Raw genomic sequence first — 18,369 nt, forward strand, 5'->3', positions numbered from 1 at the left:
ACGCTGCTCGGAATGTTCTTATGGGCCTTCTCCCGTCCGCTACACTATAGCCCAACAAGCATCAGATAAATTGGAGCCCACGTCCATGTCCACGACCTCTCAAACATCATACTTGATGTACAACTCCCAAACAAGCCCACACGGCCACACACTTCCGACCTGTGCGTACTGTCCACGTTCAGGAAAGGACTTTTGTCCAACTACTTCGAGACATCCGATCCATAATTTTGTTTCTTGAGCTTGTTCCTACTTGAAACAATAGGTGAGCACCCTCCTCACAACTGTTTTGAAAGTTGAATTACAACCCATCTTTGCAAAAGTTCCCAAAAAATAAGGCCGTGTTTAGTTCGAGCGCAAAAAAAATTTCGTTGGAATCTTCCTAATTTGAAGTACTAAATGAAGTCTATTTACAAAACTTTTTGCACAGATGATTTGTAAATCGCGAGACGAATCTAATGATGCTAATTAATCCATGATTAATCAATAATTAGCGGATAGCTACTGTAGCATCACTATTGCAAATAATGGATTAAGTAGGCTCATTAGATTCGTCTCGGTGTTTACAGCCCATCTATGCAAAAAAATTTATAAATAAACTTCATTTAGTACTTCATACATGTGTCGAAACATTCGATGTGACGGGTTTTTTTATTTACGGGTTTACGGGTAAAAATCTAAACACAGGGCGTAAGGGTCAGAACAGCTTTCACCACAAGCTCGATGCAAAGTCAAAAGAAAAGAATCAGAACAGACACCTCGATTCCTGTGCAAAGACCACACGGTTACACCTAAAAAGCCTCTCCTGCCTCCTCCAGCACTCGGCGAGCGTCCTCACCGGGTCAAACCCCTACCCTATTCACCCGCGCAACCGGCCAGGCTCGTTCCTTCCCGATCCGTGAAAGGAGCGAGCCGTCGCCAAAAAAAAAGGACGCGCCGTTTTCCTCGGATCAGAAGGCGCGGTCCGGCGCAACCGCACGCGCCGCGGCACGCGCCACGAGCCACCAGTACTGCCCCGCCGTCTCCGGGAGGCCGGCGGCGGTGCAGGCCGGCGAAGGCGCGAGGTGGAAGGGCGAGCCGCGGTAGGGGACGCCAGAGGCGGTCGTGAACACAGGAGGAGACCCGGATTCCGAGACCGCGTGGTCGGCGCTGGTGGGCGTGGCGTCGCCTGCGTGCGGCGCCGGGGGCGGGGGCGGGGGCGGCGGCGGCGGCGGCGGCAGCACCGGGCGGTTCTTGCGGCGGCCGGAGCCGACGGGCACGTTGCGGATGGCGCCGCCGGCCGTCCAGTAGCGGTGGCAGGCCCGGCAGAAGTGGCGCGGCTGGTTGACGTTGTAGTTGTTGAAGTAGCAGAACTTGGTGTCCCGGCTCCGGCACCGCGGGCACGGCAGCCGCGCCTCGGCCGCCGCGGCGCGCGCCCGCGCGGCCTCCTCCAGCAGGTCGGCGCCCCCGCGCCCCGACGCCGCCGCCTGCTGCAGCAGCCTCGGCGGCGGCGCGCTCCCCGCGGCGGCGCCGGCGGCTCCAGCGTGCTGCTGCTGCTGCGTGGTGATGACCTTGCCGAACAGCTTGATGCCCGCGGCCGCGGCCTTACTGGCCGGCACCTCGGCGTGAGGCAGCATGCCGCGCGAGGCGTGTGGATGGCTGCCTGGCCGGCTGGTTTTCGAGCGAGATGCGGTTCGATCCTGAAGAAGACGCAGGAGGAGGACGCATCGGCCATCCAGTAGGACCTCTGGCCATGGGTATATATAGCATCTGGGCCAGTGCTCGGGTGCGCGCGCGCGCTGTGGACACCATGATTTGCGCCGTGGCGCCTCTTTTGGCCGCGGTCGGCGTTCCTGCACGTACGTACTCCTCGCGTACGCCGTGCCTCGTTGCAACCATTGAGCTGCCTCTACAACAAGCATTGAGGATTTTTTTTAGATAAAGAACAGCCATTGAGGACGGAGGGCTTTACGCAAGGTTTTGCAGCAAAGCAAACCTAGAAAAATGTAGTTTGTAAAAACTGAGCATGGGGTTAAAGTTAAACACACACGCACGAACGCACCCAAGCCAATACGTACACACTTGCTCAATTCATTCAGCTTTTCATCAATTATTTTTTAATAATAATAGCTTTTCATCAATTTGGAACCACTAAAGCGGTCTTTACCAAAGCTATGGATGCTTCCATAAGCTTGACACTTCTTAGGATTCAGCCAGCAAAAGAATTGCCGATAAGTAGTAAACGTTGTTGTTTCAAGTTTTGCTATTTACAGGTAAAAGAATCATTGCAGCATGCTGTAATCAATAGGCCTGCAAGCACTTGAAAACAAGCTTACAATTTCCCCATTCAAGTAGTACGTTTAGCGTAGTGGTAACAGCCCCTAGAGTCAACCTAGGTCCTAAAGCCGGCATACTTGCTTACCAGTTGCACCTTCCTAATCTTTTCCGTCCCTTTTCCATCGACTGATCACTTTGCCTTTGTGGCATAAAAGTTCTCAAAAAGCACTGAAACCCACCCTAAGCAAGATTCTCGCCTTTACTTTATCTCCACAAAGCGCAAGCCTTTGAGGGTCGATATGGTCTTTATCCTTATGGTACGAATCACTAGCCAGTGGCTTTTGATGAGGGCAGTGCCAAAAGTGAAAATCTTTTTGGTTGGAAAGCCCCAAGTGCCGAACCATGCAGGCCCTGCTTTTCCTGCCAATCTGAAAGAAAGTTGCCCTTAGCACTTAGCAGCTTTGCTTGCACTTTCATAGGAAAAACTAATCTGCCCGGCAACTCGATTGCAAAGGCTATCCTCACGAATTTACCCAACTGTTTCCCTGAAGAAAACGATCACCTGTCGTTCGATCTGCTCGAGTGTCTCTGAACTGAACATCAATTGTTCACATCCACCATGCCGTGACGCATACAGCCCACGGTGGGTTTCGTTACTATTGGGCCGAGGAAAAACCATCTAAATCTACTACATGGGCCGAATCTTTTTTTTAGGAGACATGGGCCGAATCTTGGGCTTGCGGCCTAATATAGTTGGGATAGGCTTCTTGCATGCCAATCTTCATGCCAGCAGACACAAAGACTACAACTCTACAAGAGACGTAACAGAGATCGTGTCGACACCGCCCCCTCCTGTATCTCGATCGGCGTTGGACGATCGTTCCAGCCGCCGGAAGGGCGAAACAGCACCGACGGCAATGGCGATCTCGCCGGCGTCGCTCCGTCCGTGGCCCGATCTCCTGCCGGAGCTCCTGGGTCATGTCATCGCCCACCTCCCGTTCCCCGCCGACCGGGCGCGCCTCCGCGTCGTCTGCCGCGGCTGGCACTCCGCCGCGCGCCGCCACGTGAGCCAGCTCCCGTGGCTGGTCCTGCCGGACGGATCCTTGGTCACCGTCGGCGACAGCGTGGCCTACTTCCACGGCCGGACGACGATCCCGGGCCTGCCGGAGGACGCGACCTGCGTCGGCTCCACCGACGGCTGGCTCGCCCTCGACCGCACCGACCAAGCGCACCGGCGCACCACGGTCCAGGACGTGTACTCCGGCGCGTTCCGGAAGCCCAGCCGCGACATCAAGCACGCGCACGCGTACCTCCTCCACAACCCGTTCTCCGGCGCGACGGTGCCGCTCCCCGAGCTGGACGCCGTCGCCGGCGTTGTATCCGAGGTGTTCGAGGTGCGCAAGGTGCTGATGCGGTCGCCATCGTCAGCTCCCGGCGACGACGATGTCGTCGCCTTCATGACCAGCAGCACGCGCTGCAAGTCTGCAACATCATCCCGTGCCGCCCCGGCAAAGGCACCTTCGTGCTGCCTGACTTCGCCGTGCACGATATCGAGTTCATCGGAGATTGGCTGTACGGGATCACGCCCGGAGATGACCTTCTAGACTTCCGCGTCGGGGAGGATGGCGATGGCAAGCCCACCGTTACCAAATTCAAGCGTGTCATCAAGCACCCATTGGCCGATGGTACGTTCGACTTTTTGAGCTGGATGGAGGAGGAGGAAGTAGCTGACGAGGCACCTAACCAAGATGATGATGATGATGATGATGATTGATGAGGACGAGGAGGAGGAGGAGGAAGTAGCTGACGAGGCACCGAACCAAGATGAGGATGATGAGGGTTTTAACAGCGGTGATGACATGATTCCAGACGGCCAGGTGATAGAGCATGACGGGGAGCCCTATGAAGCCAACGACAACATTGTTACCGCGAGCAAAATAGTCAGGTCGCAGGGCGGGGAGTTGCTCATGGTGAGGAGGCAGACGCAGGTGCCTCCGTTTGCTAGCTCCTACACTCGCGAGGTGGAGGTCTTCAAGGCGAATCTGGATGCGGGCGAGTGGGTTCTGTCCGCCGACGACGGCCTGGCCGAAGACGAGGCCCTCTTCCTCAGCCCTTCCTTCTGCAGGTCTGCCCCTGCGCGCGGAGACATCAAGGCGGGCTTCATATACTTCGCCGACACTGACGAAGTGTTCGACACTAGATGCCGGATTGTTCGGCCGTTCAGACTGCCGCCACAGAGGCATCTGTTCTGCAGCCGGTTGACGTGGGTTTTCCCGCCGGAGCTGGTGGTTTAGCATAGCATGGTAAAAATTAAACAAGTGCATGAGTTTTTTTATTTCTTTTCTAATAGTTCTTTTTATTTGGCGGAAAGGGTAAGGGGAATTAAACAACTATTTATGGGTTGGAGGACTAATTTTTTTTAATCACAAAGAGCTCGCGTTTATTGCATCACCTCTGGTTCAGTGACATCGCGAATGACAGGGAACTTACAAACTTTGGGAGGGAATCTACCCAAATCACAGATTGGGCCGAATCTTTTTTTTATGAGACATGGGCCGAATCTTGGGCTTGCGGCCTAATATAGTTTTTTTTTCTGAGCAACGGCCTAATATAGTTGGGATAGGCTTCTTGCATGCGAATCTACTTGCCAGCAGGCAGCAGACACAAGACTACAAGAGGCACAACACAACGTTATATGACAACTCAGACACTCACAACGCACAAACACTCATACTCTTATGAACACACGTACGCAAACATGTTTCTATGAGCATCTTCGAAGACTGAGCCGGCAAATCCTCGAGATTGACAAAGTCACCACAGACGCCTCGCTGTCGACGAAAACGTCGCCTACCACTTAATGCACAACGCCGTTAAATCTCAAAATATTCACTCTCATTGGGAATCGAACCCAGAACCTCAGGTGCTACCGAGGCTCTTGTAACCACTAGGTTACATGACTTTTCGCGGGAACTAAATATACCTAATCACGGGCTACCCTACCTGATTAATGCGTGGGCTGGGCTCGGACTAAAATTTTCGACCTAACACAAAAAATAGCCTGAGAACTGGCTGAATTTTTTTATCCAAAACCCAACCCGACCCGAATTTTACCCATACTAACATGATTGATCATTCAATCACATTGGAGTTTACCCATCCTAACATCACTAATAGGGAACTGTAAATCGTATTGTGCCGTACCGCTCATTTCATCACCTCAGTCCTCAGCTCCTCATGCTCGTGGAATTCTTCCTTTTGCTGATGGATCGAAGTTTTTGCTGTTTTTTCTTCATTTAGATTCTCTTTGTTTTTGTTAGATCTCGTTTTGGAAATAGTAGGAAAAGGCGTTACATCACAAGACACATGCAAATGTGCTATTGACTGCAAAGCAAATGAGACATGTCATGCAGATCATAGAGTTGCTGAGACCCATGCAGCTTAATTAAATGCAAAGTTCGGACACCGTACCTAAAACCACTATTGGCAACGCTTTGCACCTAGTATTGGATTACTAAAGCAAACAGTGCATAGAATTATGCTAGCCAATCAACCAAACAATTAGCATTGCCGCATTAGTTACGACCCTCGTCCTCTCTCGTTTCTCCCATCTCGTCGGCTGTCACCCTAGCCAGGGCAATGAAAATAGGCGAGCGCTAGTGACAAGTCTAGAACTCGAACACTTTCAGGATAGGATACCCACTAGGATTCTAGTTCTCGCCCACCATACAGTTGTCAGACATTTATACAAGCAAAGGTTTCTGAATTTTTCAAAAGTAGCCAAGTTTCAGGCACAAGGGCCGTGGAGAAATTTCACACACCTTGACGATGCTGAGTGTTACAATTAGTGCATAGTATTCTGTTTGCTGCGTAGCATCGCCTCCCGATCAACATGACGGTTAACTGTATCGTTAGTGCAGCACGACTGTGATTATATTCCCTCCCACGCCAGGGGAAAGGGAACAGCATTTTGTGTCGGTGCTGCTCTTTCTCCCTCCTCTTCAGCGACGAGAAAACGACCGGCGGCCTCGCAGCAGTCTGCATGACAGTTATGAACGCGACGACGACTCCCCATCCGCTGCTGACAAAGCCATCCATCCATCCATCTGACGCCAAAGTCACCAACCGGTTGTTATGCTAAATCTCCGCGTGACCACGGCCACATTATTCGTCGTCGCTGCTGATGCTGACGCAACGTTCCAAATGATAGAATCAATCAGAGATTCAGAGGACGAGGAATGTAGAAGTAAGACTGTAAGTGTGTGGTAAGATGCTTCCAACCGTTTCCTCCTTTCGGCAATGGCTGCAGCCGACAGGGGGGATCGCAAAATCTTCACCTGCCACAGGGTGTAAAGCGATGCAGGAGGAGCACAAGCATGCTCCACGGCGGCGTTGGTATCTTTACCAAATCCCTCTTTGTTTTTTTCTTCTCTTGGGTCTTAAAGGAGTCAGAGCAACACCATGCAAGCCCCTGCACTGAAAACGAGTACAAGCCTACAAGGAATCATTAAGCAGAACGATCCAAGAGCTCCCCCGTTATTTAATCGGCGGGGTTAGTGCAGCGCCGACGTGCAGTCGTGAGCTCGGATCGCTCGCAGCAGGTGGTTCCGGAGCACGCGGCAGTGAGCTCGCACCGATCGTGTCTGCGTCATGGGCATGGCCGACCCCCCCAAGCGCATCGACCTCACAGCGCCGCTCATCTCGGTCCGGCGCCACGGCGGCGATGGCACCGGGCCCACGGGGTTGCCGGCGTACAGGGCGGACGCCACGTCGGGGCCCCTGGGCCTCACCGTGCCGTTCGGGTGGGAGCACCGCCCCGGCCACCCCAAGAGCGTCCGCACCCGCCGGGCGCCGCCCTTGACGACCGCCAACGCGCCCTCGCGGGAACCGGCGGCGGCGACCGCCGCGGCCTCCGAGCGCGCGCGGGACGACGAGCGGTTCTCGGACGCGCTCTCCCGAGACGACGTGAGCTGCGTCACCGTGAACTGCAGCGCGACCGGGCTCAGCGACGCCGCGTCCGCGGGGGCGGGGGCGCGGGCGCGGACAGCGCCCGGCGCCCGCGGCGGCGTCATGATGGATCGCTTCCTGCCGGCCGCGCACGCCGTGGCAGCCAGCTCCCCGCAGAGCACCTTCCGGAAGGCCGGGTCCGCCCGGGACCGGGCCACGCGATCGCCGGCGGTGCCAAGCAGCGAGCGCACGGGCGGCGGCGGCGGCAGGTCGCCGGCGCAAAGGCCGCTGCCGCTCCAGCACATTGTGGCGTATCGCCTGCCGCCGCTCCCTCCCGAAGGCAAGAACGAGAACGGCGGCGTCGACGACGACGACGCCGGGTCCGACGCGCACAGCACGGCGGGCTTCGCGCCCAGGAGGTGCGGGTTGCTCCCCGGCCGGTGCGTGAAGAGCGCCAGGCTGCTCTCCCGCGGAGCGCGGCGAGTGGCAGGCAGGCCGTTCCTGTCCACCGGCGGCGGAAGCCGGAGCGCGACGGATCCGCTGCTGCGGCGATCGCGGAACGGGCAGCAGCAAACTGGAGACGATCCCGGCATGGTATCGCTGCTTCTGCTGCATACGCTCGCGTGCATGGACTTCACTTCTTGTGTGCCGTAGAATTCACACAATTTCACATTCATGCATGATCATCTTCTTGTGGAACCTCGCAGCAATCGTTGGAGGAGGTGTACATCAAATCGCTGCTCCGATCAGCCGGCGGCCGCGGCGGCGGTGGCCTGATGGGACCGGGCGCCGCCGTGGCGTCGGAGCTGGACAGGACGGTGCGGGAGCTCTACAGGCACCGAGGAGAACAGGCCGTCAAGCCGAAGGCGAGCCATCTGGGTCTGCTCCTGGTCCTCGACAGGTCACACGAAGGTTGCGGCCGCGGGTACCACGGCTCGTCGGCGCGGAAGCTCTCTAGAACCGGCGACGCCGCGCCGCTGCTGCCGGCAACTGCCAAAAGCTCGCCGAGCGCCGGGAATAAGCTCGGGCGCGGCGTCGGCAAGTACGGCTTCCCGCTGCTCCTAGAAGACGCGTCGGCCGTCGCCGGGCGCGAGATGGCGCTGTCGCCGCAGCCCCTGCTCTCGCTGCCGCTGCCCATGTCGCCCTCGGAGTCGTGGCTGTCGCTCGCGCTGCCTTCCGTGTCAACGCGGCGGCCCCCGGCGGCGTCGTTCCTGGGCCTCCATGTGCAGTCCAAGAAACATGCTCCGCTGCCGTGGTGCTCCATTGATTCGGGCAAGGGCGTCGACCATGACGGGCAATGGCAGAGGCGTGCACGATCTACAGAAATGATGGAACCTACCCTGGCATTATGTTGTGCGTCGATGCGTCGACTTTGCGTGATGGCGCCAACCGTCAACTAGCTGCTGCTGCCTGCTGGTGCTCATCTGGGAAATGCTGTAGCGATGGCTTCTAGTTCTTAGTGATCTCCAATTTCGTATAGTACTAGAAATGGTCGCGGCGTTGCCGCGTATGACCAGTGTGTGGACTATATTTTGCACATATGTTTGTAGTTGATGTGAATTTTAATTCGTGCATATAATATTTATTGTTTCAGATTTTTAGACTGCTCTCATCATTTGTAATCTTTTATGTTTACTGATTGCATGATTTCTGATAGGGCAACTTCAGGTGTTACAACCATGCTTGATATATTTAAGAGTATTCACAAAGCATGATTCTCCATGGTGTCATCATTCAGAGTAGACCACAAAATCTTACTTCAAGCAGAGTGTTTCAGAAATGTTAACCATATGTATGATGGAATAGATCAAATGGTTGAAATACAGAAATATTATATTTGTGATAGGATTCATTGCAAGGAAAAAATGTTGATACCATATACGAAAATGAGACAAATCAAGTTTTGTAAACTAATTTCAATTGTAGAAATATCTCCTGAATGCTTGTATCTTGACAAATATGTCCAAGATATATCTTGGTGACATACGTCCAATATAATTAATAAGATAAATAGCATGATCTACATATGATTGATCATTGCTATTTTTATGGCATATTCTACTTGTATCCATCACCCATCAAATTCAAATGTGAAATCGACCTTACAAAGTGGAACTTTCATGATCGAACTATTGTTTCTCAGTATAACCATATCTCATAAAATGGCGTGAAAGACCAACTCTGAAGTTCAAACCAATAGAAACTCCATGCATACAAGCAATGAATCATAGACTTGTTTCAAGTTTCCTCTAGATGGCTGTGCATTTACTGCAAATTTGCAAATGAATATATACCGGCCTCTTCGTCATCTCCAATCTTGCGATGTCTCATGAAAGAATGGACACAGTCAACGCATCCTTGCAAGAAACAATTAATTCATGATGTAACCATGCATGACATACTAAATTGCATAAGCAGGAATTAATAATTTTTTGCATGAATGCAAATTAACAAGAGACTAAAATCCCTGTTGTACCATTTTTGCAAGAGAAGCAAAATCATATCTGCTGCAATCTTTGTAATCAAGGTTAGACTTACCGTTATCATCGAACAACAATGTCACTATTGCCAAGGAAACACAAATAATTATATCTTCTCCTGAAGGGGACCAAAACAACAAATTAGAGCTCAATTAATTGAACAAACAAATGCAAGAAAGCATATGGCATTCTGATCCGTAGTGCAAGAAAGTCAGATGAGACAACCCTTTTTTTTGGGGAGGGGGGCGGGGGTGGACTCTGTTAACTTACCACTTTGACAGCATACAAGTATAATTTTATTTCCAGCGAGCAAATTCCTCTTAGCAAAGTCAATTGCCTTTGAAAGATTTTTCATTGACTGAAAATCGGTCATCCTTTGAGCCCTATCATCATTACCAGCATGAAGTAAACAAATATTAGAAATTCTTATATAAAGGAAAAGCACATATAGAATGGTTTGATTACCACAATAGATAGCTCAAGGCAAAAATTTTCTGATGAATTAGAAGGTAACTTTGAGGTGATGTCACAGTTCAGTATGCAGTCCACACCAACTAAGGCATCTTCATCTAAACAAAAGTGCATAACGCAATAACTATCATAAATAGTGTGAGGAATGAAATATGAAGGATTCTAAGTGCAACTAAACAAAAGTACCTAACTTAGTTCTTTCCTTGGAAAATGTACTTAGTTTAGTTTGCCACATAAATAGCTGAAATACAGAATGATTCTAAGTAACTGAATGCCACACAATTACAAAGAATTGCAAATAATAATGTGATCCTTTATAATAGCAGCACGGTACAAGACAAATATTTGACAACAAAAATGCCATAGAAAACTTGCAGGAGTCTAATTAATCATTATACCTTGGAGAGTACATGATACTGCAAGGTTTGATGTTCCAATCTAGCAGAGAAGAGTACCATTATTGGGACATTATGCGTCTGTTGTACTGGTACTGGGATCCGAGTTCATAGGCCACATCTTCAACTTTGCCAAAGAATTTCTCCTTTGCCAACAGAGCTCCAAACATCATGTCGTCACTGGAGCATTTTGTCGAGCACCTTGCAGGCAGCAATTATGGCTTGATGTGAGCTGCAGTTAGAATCAGAAAATGGACAAATCTTAGTCAAGACTGAAGTTGGGGATCAAGGGGGCATGGAGTAGCCCCGTCACTCCCATGGGCCAGGTATGGCCGCTGCTCCTTGCTGCTTCGGCCAGGTATGGCCGCTGCTCCCTGCTGCTTCGTCCAGGCATGGCACAACCATGATGGAGGGAAGGAGATGGCCGAGTGTTGGAAAAAGGTCTTAATAAAATGCAAGGCAGCAGTGCGCAGGCCCGTGCACGTATGTTGGGGGCGGCGGAGCGCCGGCCCTCGTGCACAGGCAGCAATGACGGCAGCATCGCACAGCTCCGCAGGCAGCCGCGGTTTCCCATCTCCTCTCTGATCGCGCGAGGCGGTCCCTGCTTAGTTCGTAGCTGGTACTCTTTGGCAGGCAGCGCCGAACTCCGGCGGCGGCGCGGCGGAGCAGGCAGCACAGGCATCCAGCGTGCTAGCTGCCTGCAGGCTACGAGGCCGTCGGCATGCCAGGCTGCAGTGGCGACACGGAGGCCTCGGCAGCGCCCAACTAAAATAACGGCTCACTGTGCGGCCGTCACCGCAGCCAGCGGCGCTCGGGTTGAACTGCCTCAAACGAAGTCTACAGCGTCGCCGCCGCCGTCACGTTTGGCCCCGCCGCCGCCGCGCGCGGCGGCCGACCTGCACAGGCGAGGGCTGCCCGCGGCGCCGTGCTGCCGTGCGCCCTCCCCTGGCTCAGTCCCTCCCCACTCTCTCCCTCTCCTTCTCTCTCTCCCATGGGCGCGGTCGGAGCTCTGGCTGGCAGGGGGCGAGGCCTCTGCCGAGCAGGGGCGCGGCGGCGGCCTCGAGCGGGGGCGCGGTGCGGCGGCGGTCCCGAGCGGGACCACGAAGGCGTGGCGGCGGCCATGAGCACGGATGCGTGCGGCGGGCGCGGCGGATCCGCCGGCGGCCGAGGTGGCGCACGCCGGCAGCTCGACTCGGCTTGTGGGGCGCGCGGCGCCGTTCGCCACGGCCGAGGGCTACGCGCGATGCCGTGCTGGCCTACGCTCCTCTGCTCCCCCTGTCCCTCCTCTCTCTATGTCCAGTGAGCTCGGGCTGGGGGCGGGCGAGGCCTCGCGGCGCTTGGCCGGCGGCGGGCGGCGGCCGGCTCGTGGGGCGCGCAGCGTTGGCCGGCAGGAGGTGTGGCGTGGACTGCGGGTTGATTTTAGAAAACTTTAGGGGCTTATTTGAAAATAAATTTGAGAGAGGGGAGTGGACGGCAGGTTGTATTTCGAGAAAGTTCGAAGACTTTTATGCAAAATGACTGGAAAACGCAAGATCCGGGCCGCTCGCGCGCCCGATCGGACGGCCGGGAAAAGTTGGCGACGTGGCCTGCTTCTCAGGCCTTGGAATTGGCCGCGAATCGTAGGGTAAGATAAGATGCCTGTATCGACAATGTTCTATATATGCAGTACGAGGTAAGTTGATGTCGATGTAAAATATAGTTTACTGCTCATGCTGTGCAGTAATATATTATTAGCATGTTAATACCATTTTAGCAGCAAACACAATTTGGTACTCCCTCCATCTAAATGTATGATATTTTGCTTTATCTAAAATCAGAGCAATCCAAATTTGACCAAATCTATAGAGAAGAATATCAACATCTAACACATCAATAAATAAATTATGAAATTATATTACATAATAAATCTAATTATTTCATAATAATTTGATTAGATTTAGAATAGTTTGACTTAGGACAAACAAAAATAACTTACACGGAGGGAGTACATGATCAGTGTGAAGTCTGAACAAAGACTATTCGACCATCGGCTTTGAAGAATGCAGACAAGTTTAACAGCACACAAGATGGCAACAAGTCATTACGAGTAATGTCACCAAAAGAAAGGGGTCAACATTTATACAAGTCATCGTCATCTCATAAACATAGACGCAAATCCATATAACTCAAATCATTAAGCGACCACAAGAAACCGTCAAGCTAGGGGCAAACATGTGCCCACTGTTTCTTGTCGCCTTTTTCTCCCAGTTCAGGGCAACTAGTTCAGATTACCAGCTACATTTTGACCCCCCACCCCACATAACAAGGTAAACAACCCGAGTCACTTATTCACAAGCCAGCTTCGTGCCAAAGCTGGTGAGGCAGATGGCGAATGCCTGGAAGGCTGAAAGAGGCTGCCGGTAGTCCATCGTGAATGCATCGTCCTCTATCTTACCAAATTGCAGGATCACCGTCTCCTCGTCTCCAACGCCCCATGGTCCACCAGAACCAGCCGTGGCAACGAGCTGGAAGTTCTTCACAGAGGCGACCGTCACCCGGCCATGGAAATTTAAGCACCAGCATTGCAGATGTTCGTGCCATCGTGGAGCTTTGTTCTTTAGATCTAAGGAATTCCGGGCAGGTGTTTTCTCTTCGGAAGGATCTGATGCAGTACCCTGACCTACAGGGCACTGGATACTGCACTGCATTCGTCTTGGTCCTCTTGATTTCAGGAAGTTGAACTTATATGTCACCTGTCCTACTTCGTAATTGCCTCCTGAAACCTGTGGGCTAATCTGCTTACTTGCAAAGCGACGACTAGATCGGCTCCTCGAGGGTTTAGCACCATCATATGGTGCCTGGCTATCATAGATGATGAACTTTGTCCCCAGGAAGTCAGATCTACAAGCAGAAGGCACAGGACCAAATCAGCATCGTTGCAAGCCTTTACAACAACGAGAATATAAGAAACTCGCATAAAGTGCCAAATTATGACTTCATAACTATCATTGCTGATGCTGGATCAAATGCATTTGAAAGTGGTAGAAAGTCTGGTGTCTCTCCATATAGGTTAGAGCTAGTATTTGTAGGATTGAGAGAGCCTGATGTCTCTCCAGGATTGTAGTCGTAGTTTCAGTTGGGCTAGGGCTTGAAAGTTAGCATGTACTCCCTCCGTCCCCAAAAAACAAGTCATCCTAGGAATTCTAGGACAAATTAACAAGAAGTTAAAATGACCATGTTTGCCCCTATTTATTACCCATATTTGGCATTAATTGATTCTTGCATGTGCATGCCCTTTCTAAATACAGTAAGATGACTTGTTTTTGGGGACAAATTTTGAATCCTAGAATGACTTGTTTTTTGGGATGGAGGGAGTACTTGCTTATGGCAATATAAACTCTGTTCCCTGACATCCAGACATCCAGATGGCACCGCATTGTTGACAGCACGTATGGATCTAAATGAATGTCCCAATCAACTGTATGCTGCAACATTATCTGCCCACCCTCCCACTAATTTCATAATCACCTGTATCGCAATTGAGCATTTTATGCTATTAGAATTAAGATTCTAAACAGTACAACATCCTGCTGATGCTTCTCCACCTCTGCATAAATATTAGTGTTGTTGAAAGTTTAATGTTCAATCTCACTGTCCAAAAATCCAAATCTCGAAAGGAAATTGCGTGAATTTATAAGATTATGTTTGCATTTTAATTGGATTCTACAGTCTACTCCCTTCTGGATATACAATGCTAAGTTCTTTCAATATTCATATTTTTTAGTTAATACAATGATGGGGGAAGTGCATATGAGTGTGAGATACCTTGTATAATTCAGACCTAGAAGACATTAATACACGTGGATGGGACATTTTTAAAGGACTGTTTACTGTGCCGCTATAGTGAATTTAACAGGAGTAAAGGACTGTGTTTGGAGTTGATTGTCCAAAACACCAACTCTGTTCCTTGTTTTCACAGGAATACCTCTTTTTAACAGGTACTGCTACAGAAAAAAAAGAGAGGAAAAAGCTACCAAACCGTCATCAAATGTAACTGGGCAAGAACTCAACCTATCTGTTATGGTGGCTGCTGGGCTGAGATCGTGAGAGAGGGAGAGGAGGCGATTGCTAGGGTTTTGGGTGCCAGGGGAGGCCGGCCGCAGGGCTTTGCCCACGGCCGGCAAGAGAGAAGGGATTTCCTTCTAATCTCTTGCTTGATTAGATTGATACATCTCCTCTCCTTATATAGAGAGGTTTACTTGACCCCTAAGCAAGCGACTAATTAACCCTAATGGGCTAAGGCCCAATAGGCCCTTAACTCCTCTAGCACTATCAATTAAAAGGATTTCAGCAATTGCTAGCAGAATATCCTACATACTACAGGAATCTGTGGCATCCGCACTCATTCCAGAAATTTGCTCATAAGCTGACTCAACCACAGAACTAGAAAACGCTTATGAACTGATAATGCATATACATAAAATAACTACCAGAATAAAAGAGATGAAGTGTTAATTTAGTAAAGTATGTGAGACGTAATAGAATCACAGGCAATGGAAACAAGGCACATGACACAAATTCTACATCTCTTTGCCCATAACATAGACCTCAGCCAATATATAGCCAAAAGATTGTTGCTTGTATTCATAGCCCCATGGGGGCAATATATATGAGTGCATGAAGGGTAGGGGGTATACAAAACAAGGACTCTAATGACCTATACGCAAAGGACTCCATCCTCCTAACAAAGATGAACATTTAACCTAGCGGCCATGCATAATAACAAATCAGGCAATCAATTTGGAACAACTAGGTTCTGGAACGATAAGACCTTACCTCAACTTTCCAATATATGAAGTGCTTCCTGGGTGAAGATCATCATAGTCATAAGAGATGATATATTCTGTATGTGCTCCTTGCCTGAACCTTCGAGCAGCCAAAAGAAACTTCCCTTTATCCATTAGGGCTGCCAAGAGAGTAAAAATAAATTAAAGATCACATGAAATGGCAGTCTGGCATTTATATAAGAATTCCAGACAAAGTGCTCACACAGTCTACAACAGAAGGATGCATATAATTTCAGTGCCATAATCTCTAGAACAAACTAATTTCAATTGCTTTTGCAGGGACCTAATCAAATATAACCATCAATTATGGACCCCAGTTTTAAACAATGCTATGAACACTGTATCTCTAAGGAGAGATTTTATACACAAATGACCTCAAAAATATGCAACCCAATTCTACCATAACTGTGAGTTATCTACTCATATTCTTCCCTGCCAGTAGTTTTACTACATTTATAAGAACACCCAAGAGATAAACTGGACCAATGCTGCACATTCCTTTGTTTCTAGTTCCCAAGCCGCAATGCCCACATGCCATACTCATGTTAAACTGCGACCCCATTTATATGGTGAATCATACACTTGACAGGACAAGAGCCAGTATATTCAAAGCGCTGCACATCTTCTTCCTTTGACAGATCATTGGTTGAATTGGTTATGAAATGCATCATGCCACCATGTAGAGTTTCCAAAAACTTCGTTAACATTGCAAATGATACTCTTCACAGGTTCTACTATGTAATATCATGCCAGCAAGGTAGAGTTTTCAAGAATTTATATTGGCCATTAGGATCAAATCAAGCAGATATCAAGTCACTGCCAAGAATGTATTCGATTAAACAAAATTGACGACCAATGACACACGCAATATCTTCCTACAGCATGGATAGGATTATATTTAAGCAGCACCCTTAAAAAATTGTAGGTGGAGATGGCAAAGTACGGGTCCTTGTCAAAATGGTATGACTGTATCAGAAAGCTGTAAATGATTACAGCAATAAAAAAACTATATATTCGTTTTCATGTTTTCTAAATAAGAATAGGTACAATTGTGCATCGTCAAAAAATCATATGCAAAAGGACCTCTGCAGAAGCAACAGCTGTAATTTCTGCTTATTTGGCAGTACCTGCTACACTTTCAATTTTCTAAGCAAGGTTTGACAGAACTGTAGGATTCGAATGTCAAATATCATAGGTGAATCAGGAACCTCAGAAAGTAAGTTAGTGTCCTCTTTACTTGCTTACTTGGCACTACCTATTTAAATCATAAGCATCAAAGAACAAGAAGCAACCTATTCTGCCTACTCACCCTGTGTTAAGCTGAGGTGGAGGGAAAAGGTTGAGTTCTTTTTGTCCCTCCTGATAAAGCAGTGCATCGGTGCATCCCTGGGTCCAGGCTGTGCAAAAGAAAAGGAAAATATACACATCTATTAAATCAATATGTTGAAAGCCCAAACGAAGAAGTAAGCTTTTAGGTATTACCATATTGTCGTTTACAGACAAATACAAAATCCAGCTATCACATAAGAAAATAAGGAATTCCGTATTTGTGCCAACTTCTCCACTAAATACTTTATTAGCACTAGCCACCAAAAACTAAAGTGCTATGTAGCCAAACAAAGAAAACAAAGAGGATAGTGATGAAGATAAACATGCGACTAGCTTCTAAAACAAAACATCACGAAGAACAACAATAAGATCTCAAATAAATAAACATCTCAAATTGTTAGACTGCAGTCATGGATCTATTAAATCCTGCTACCGGTGAGGAAATATAAAATCTAACAAATAAAATTTCAGCATTTTTTTGCGTACAATGAAATTGAATAGGCATAGACGTAAATACAGAAACAGAAAATTAACAGAGGAAAAATATTAAATGAAAGGACTGATCCAGAGATCGCCATAGATCGAGTCAACCTGCATAAGAAAAAGGCGCAGAAGACATCTCCTGCATCTACAGCTTGAAATCCAAGACAACCATTGGATTTTTTGTTTTGCTTCTAACTCTATTTTTTACGAGAATAGAAATGGATCCTAAGAAAACACAGGACCACAATAACCACGGAGTACTCATAACCACGTACCTCAGAACCTCAAATGAAACAACCATTTCAAGCGACACAGAAAAAGGCCAGTCACCCAAACAGATCAATGACACGAGAAGGTCCCGGCGGGGCCTCACCTGCTTGAGCGACGACGGGAAGGTGATCCTCCCGCCCTCGAGCGGCGGCCGCACCACCGAGAACGCGGCGTCCCGCCACCGCCGGCACACGCAGGCGCAGACCACCACGTCCCGCCGCAGCGGCCACCGCTCGGCGCCGGCGTCGACGCGCCGCACGATCTCCGTGAGCAGCTCCGGGAGCAGGCGCGACCACCGCTCCTCGTCGACCTCCTCCTCCACCACCACCTCCTGGGCCGCCGGATCCACCTCCGGCGTGACCTTCGCCTCCCCGCCGACGGCGCCGCCGAGCGAGGAGCGGGAGGCGGACGACAGCCAGGACGCGCTGCGCCGCCAGGAGACCATCGCCGGGCGGCCGGGGGAGCCGATCTCCGCCCCCCGAAGGTTCTCGAAGCTTCTAGACGAGATGGGGAAGGAGATTGGCGCGAGCGGGAGGGTGCGGGGGAAAATATGGGGGGAGCAGCGTAGAGAAGCGAGCGAGAGAAGGAACGAAGAGAAAAAACAATTGACGAGAAAGAGGGAGCCGGAAAATGAAAAACTGGGCTTCTTCCTCTTTGCGTCGTGCGCCTCTCGCTCGCCTATTTTAATCCCCGGATCTCCGCCTAATTATACGCCCCCCCCGTCTGCCATGACACGTGGGGCCATTAAGCGAGTGGGCCCCACAATGTGGCGCTGGAGCGGTGGGGGTCGCGGTCGCAGCTGCCGCAACAGTAGGTACACTCGTACTCCTCCCCGAGTCTTTCCTGTTCGCACCTCAGCTTTTTAGTTCGCGATAAAATTTGGGTTTTTGGTACCGTAGTATATTTTGCTGTTAT

The 18,369-nt window shown here is 50.1% G+C and overlaps 3 protein-coding genes, 1 long non-coding RNA gene and 1 pseudogene across 4 annotated transcripts; 2 read left to right on the forward strand and 3 right to left on the reverse strand.

Annotated features, from left to right (window-relative positions):
• Positions 1-636: 636 nt before the first annotated feature.
• On the reverse strand, positions 637-1,907 carry LOC120701295 (CASP-like protein 4A1). The gene has a single exon (XM_039985407.1). The coding sequence runs from the start codon at positions 1,896-1,898 to the stop codon at positions 948-950; it is 951 nt and encodes a 316-aa protein (XP_039841341.1). The 5' UTR covers positions 1,899-1,907; the 3' UTR covers positions 637-947.
• A 1,263-nt stretch (positions 1,908-3,170) lies between these two features.
• LOC120700692 lies at positions 3,171-4,774 on the forward strand (annotated as a pseudogene).
• A 1,641-nt stretch (positions 4,775-6,415) lies between these two features.
• Positions 6,416-8,859, forward strand: LOC120698131. Its single transcript, XM_039981620.1, has 2 exons — positions 6,416-7,794; positions 7,908-8,859. Exons 1-2 carry the CDS (start codon positions 6,904-6,906, stop codon positions 8,598-8,600), a joined length of 1,584 nt encoding a protein of 527 aa, XP_039837554.1. The 5' UTR covers positions 6,416-6,903; the 3' UTR covers positions 8,601-8,859.
• A 312-nt stretch (positions 8,860-9,171) lies between these two features.
• Positions 9,172-10,541, reverse strand: LOC120698133. The gene is made up of 3 exons (XR_005684727.1): positions 10,195-10,541; positions 9,951-10,063; positions 9,172-9,798 (listed from the first exon to the last, which is right to left on the reverse strand). It is a non-coding gene; the product is annotated as an uncharacterized LOC120698133 (long non-coding RNA).
• Positions 10,542-12,610: 2,069 nt separating this feature from the next.
• On the reverse strand, positions 12,611-18,129 carry LOC120698132 (tubby-like F-box protein 9). Its single transcript, XM_039981621.1, has 4 exons — positions 17,558-18,129; positions 16,682-16,769; positions 15,362-15,491; positions 12,611-13,426 (listed from the first exon to the last, which is right to left on the reverse strand). Exons 1-4 carry the CDS (start codon positions 17,897-17,899, stop codon positions 12,871-12,873), a joined length of 1,116 nt encoding a protein of 371 aa, XP_039837555.1. The 5' UTR covers positions 17,900-18,129; the 3' UTR covers positions 12,611-12,870.
• Positions 18,130-18,369: the final 240 nt, after the last annotated feature.

This window comes from Panicum virgatum, chromosome 3K (assembly GCF_016808335.1).
Source record: "Panicum virgatum strain AP13 chromosome 3K, P.virgatum_v5, whole genome shotgun sequence".
Lineage (NCBI taxonomy): Eukaryota > Viridiplantae > Streptophyta > Magnoliopsida > Poales > Poaceae > Panicum > Panicum virgatum.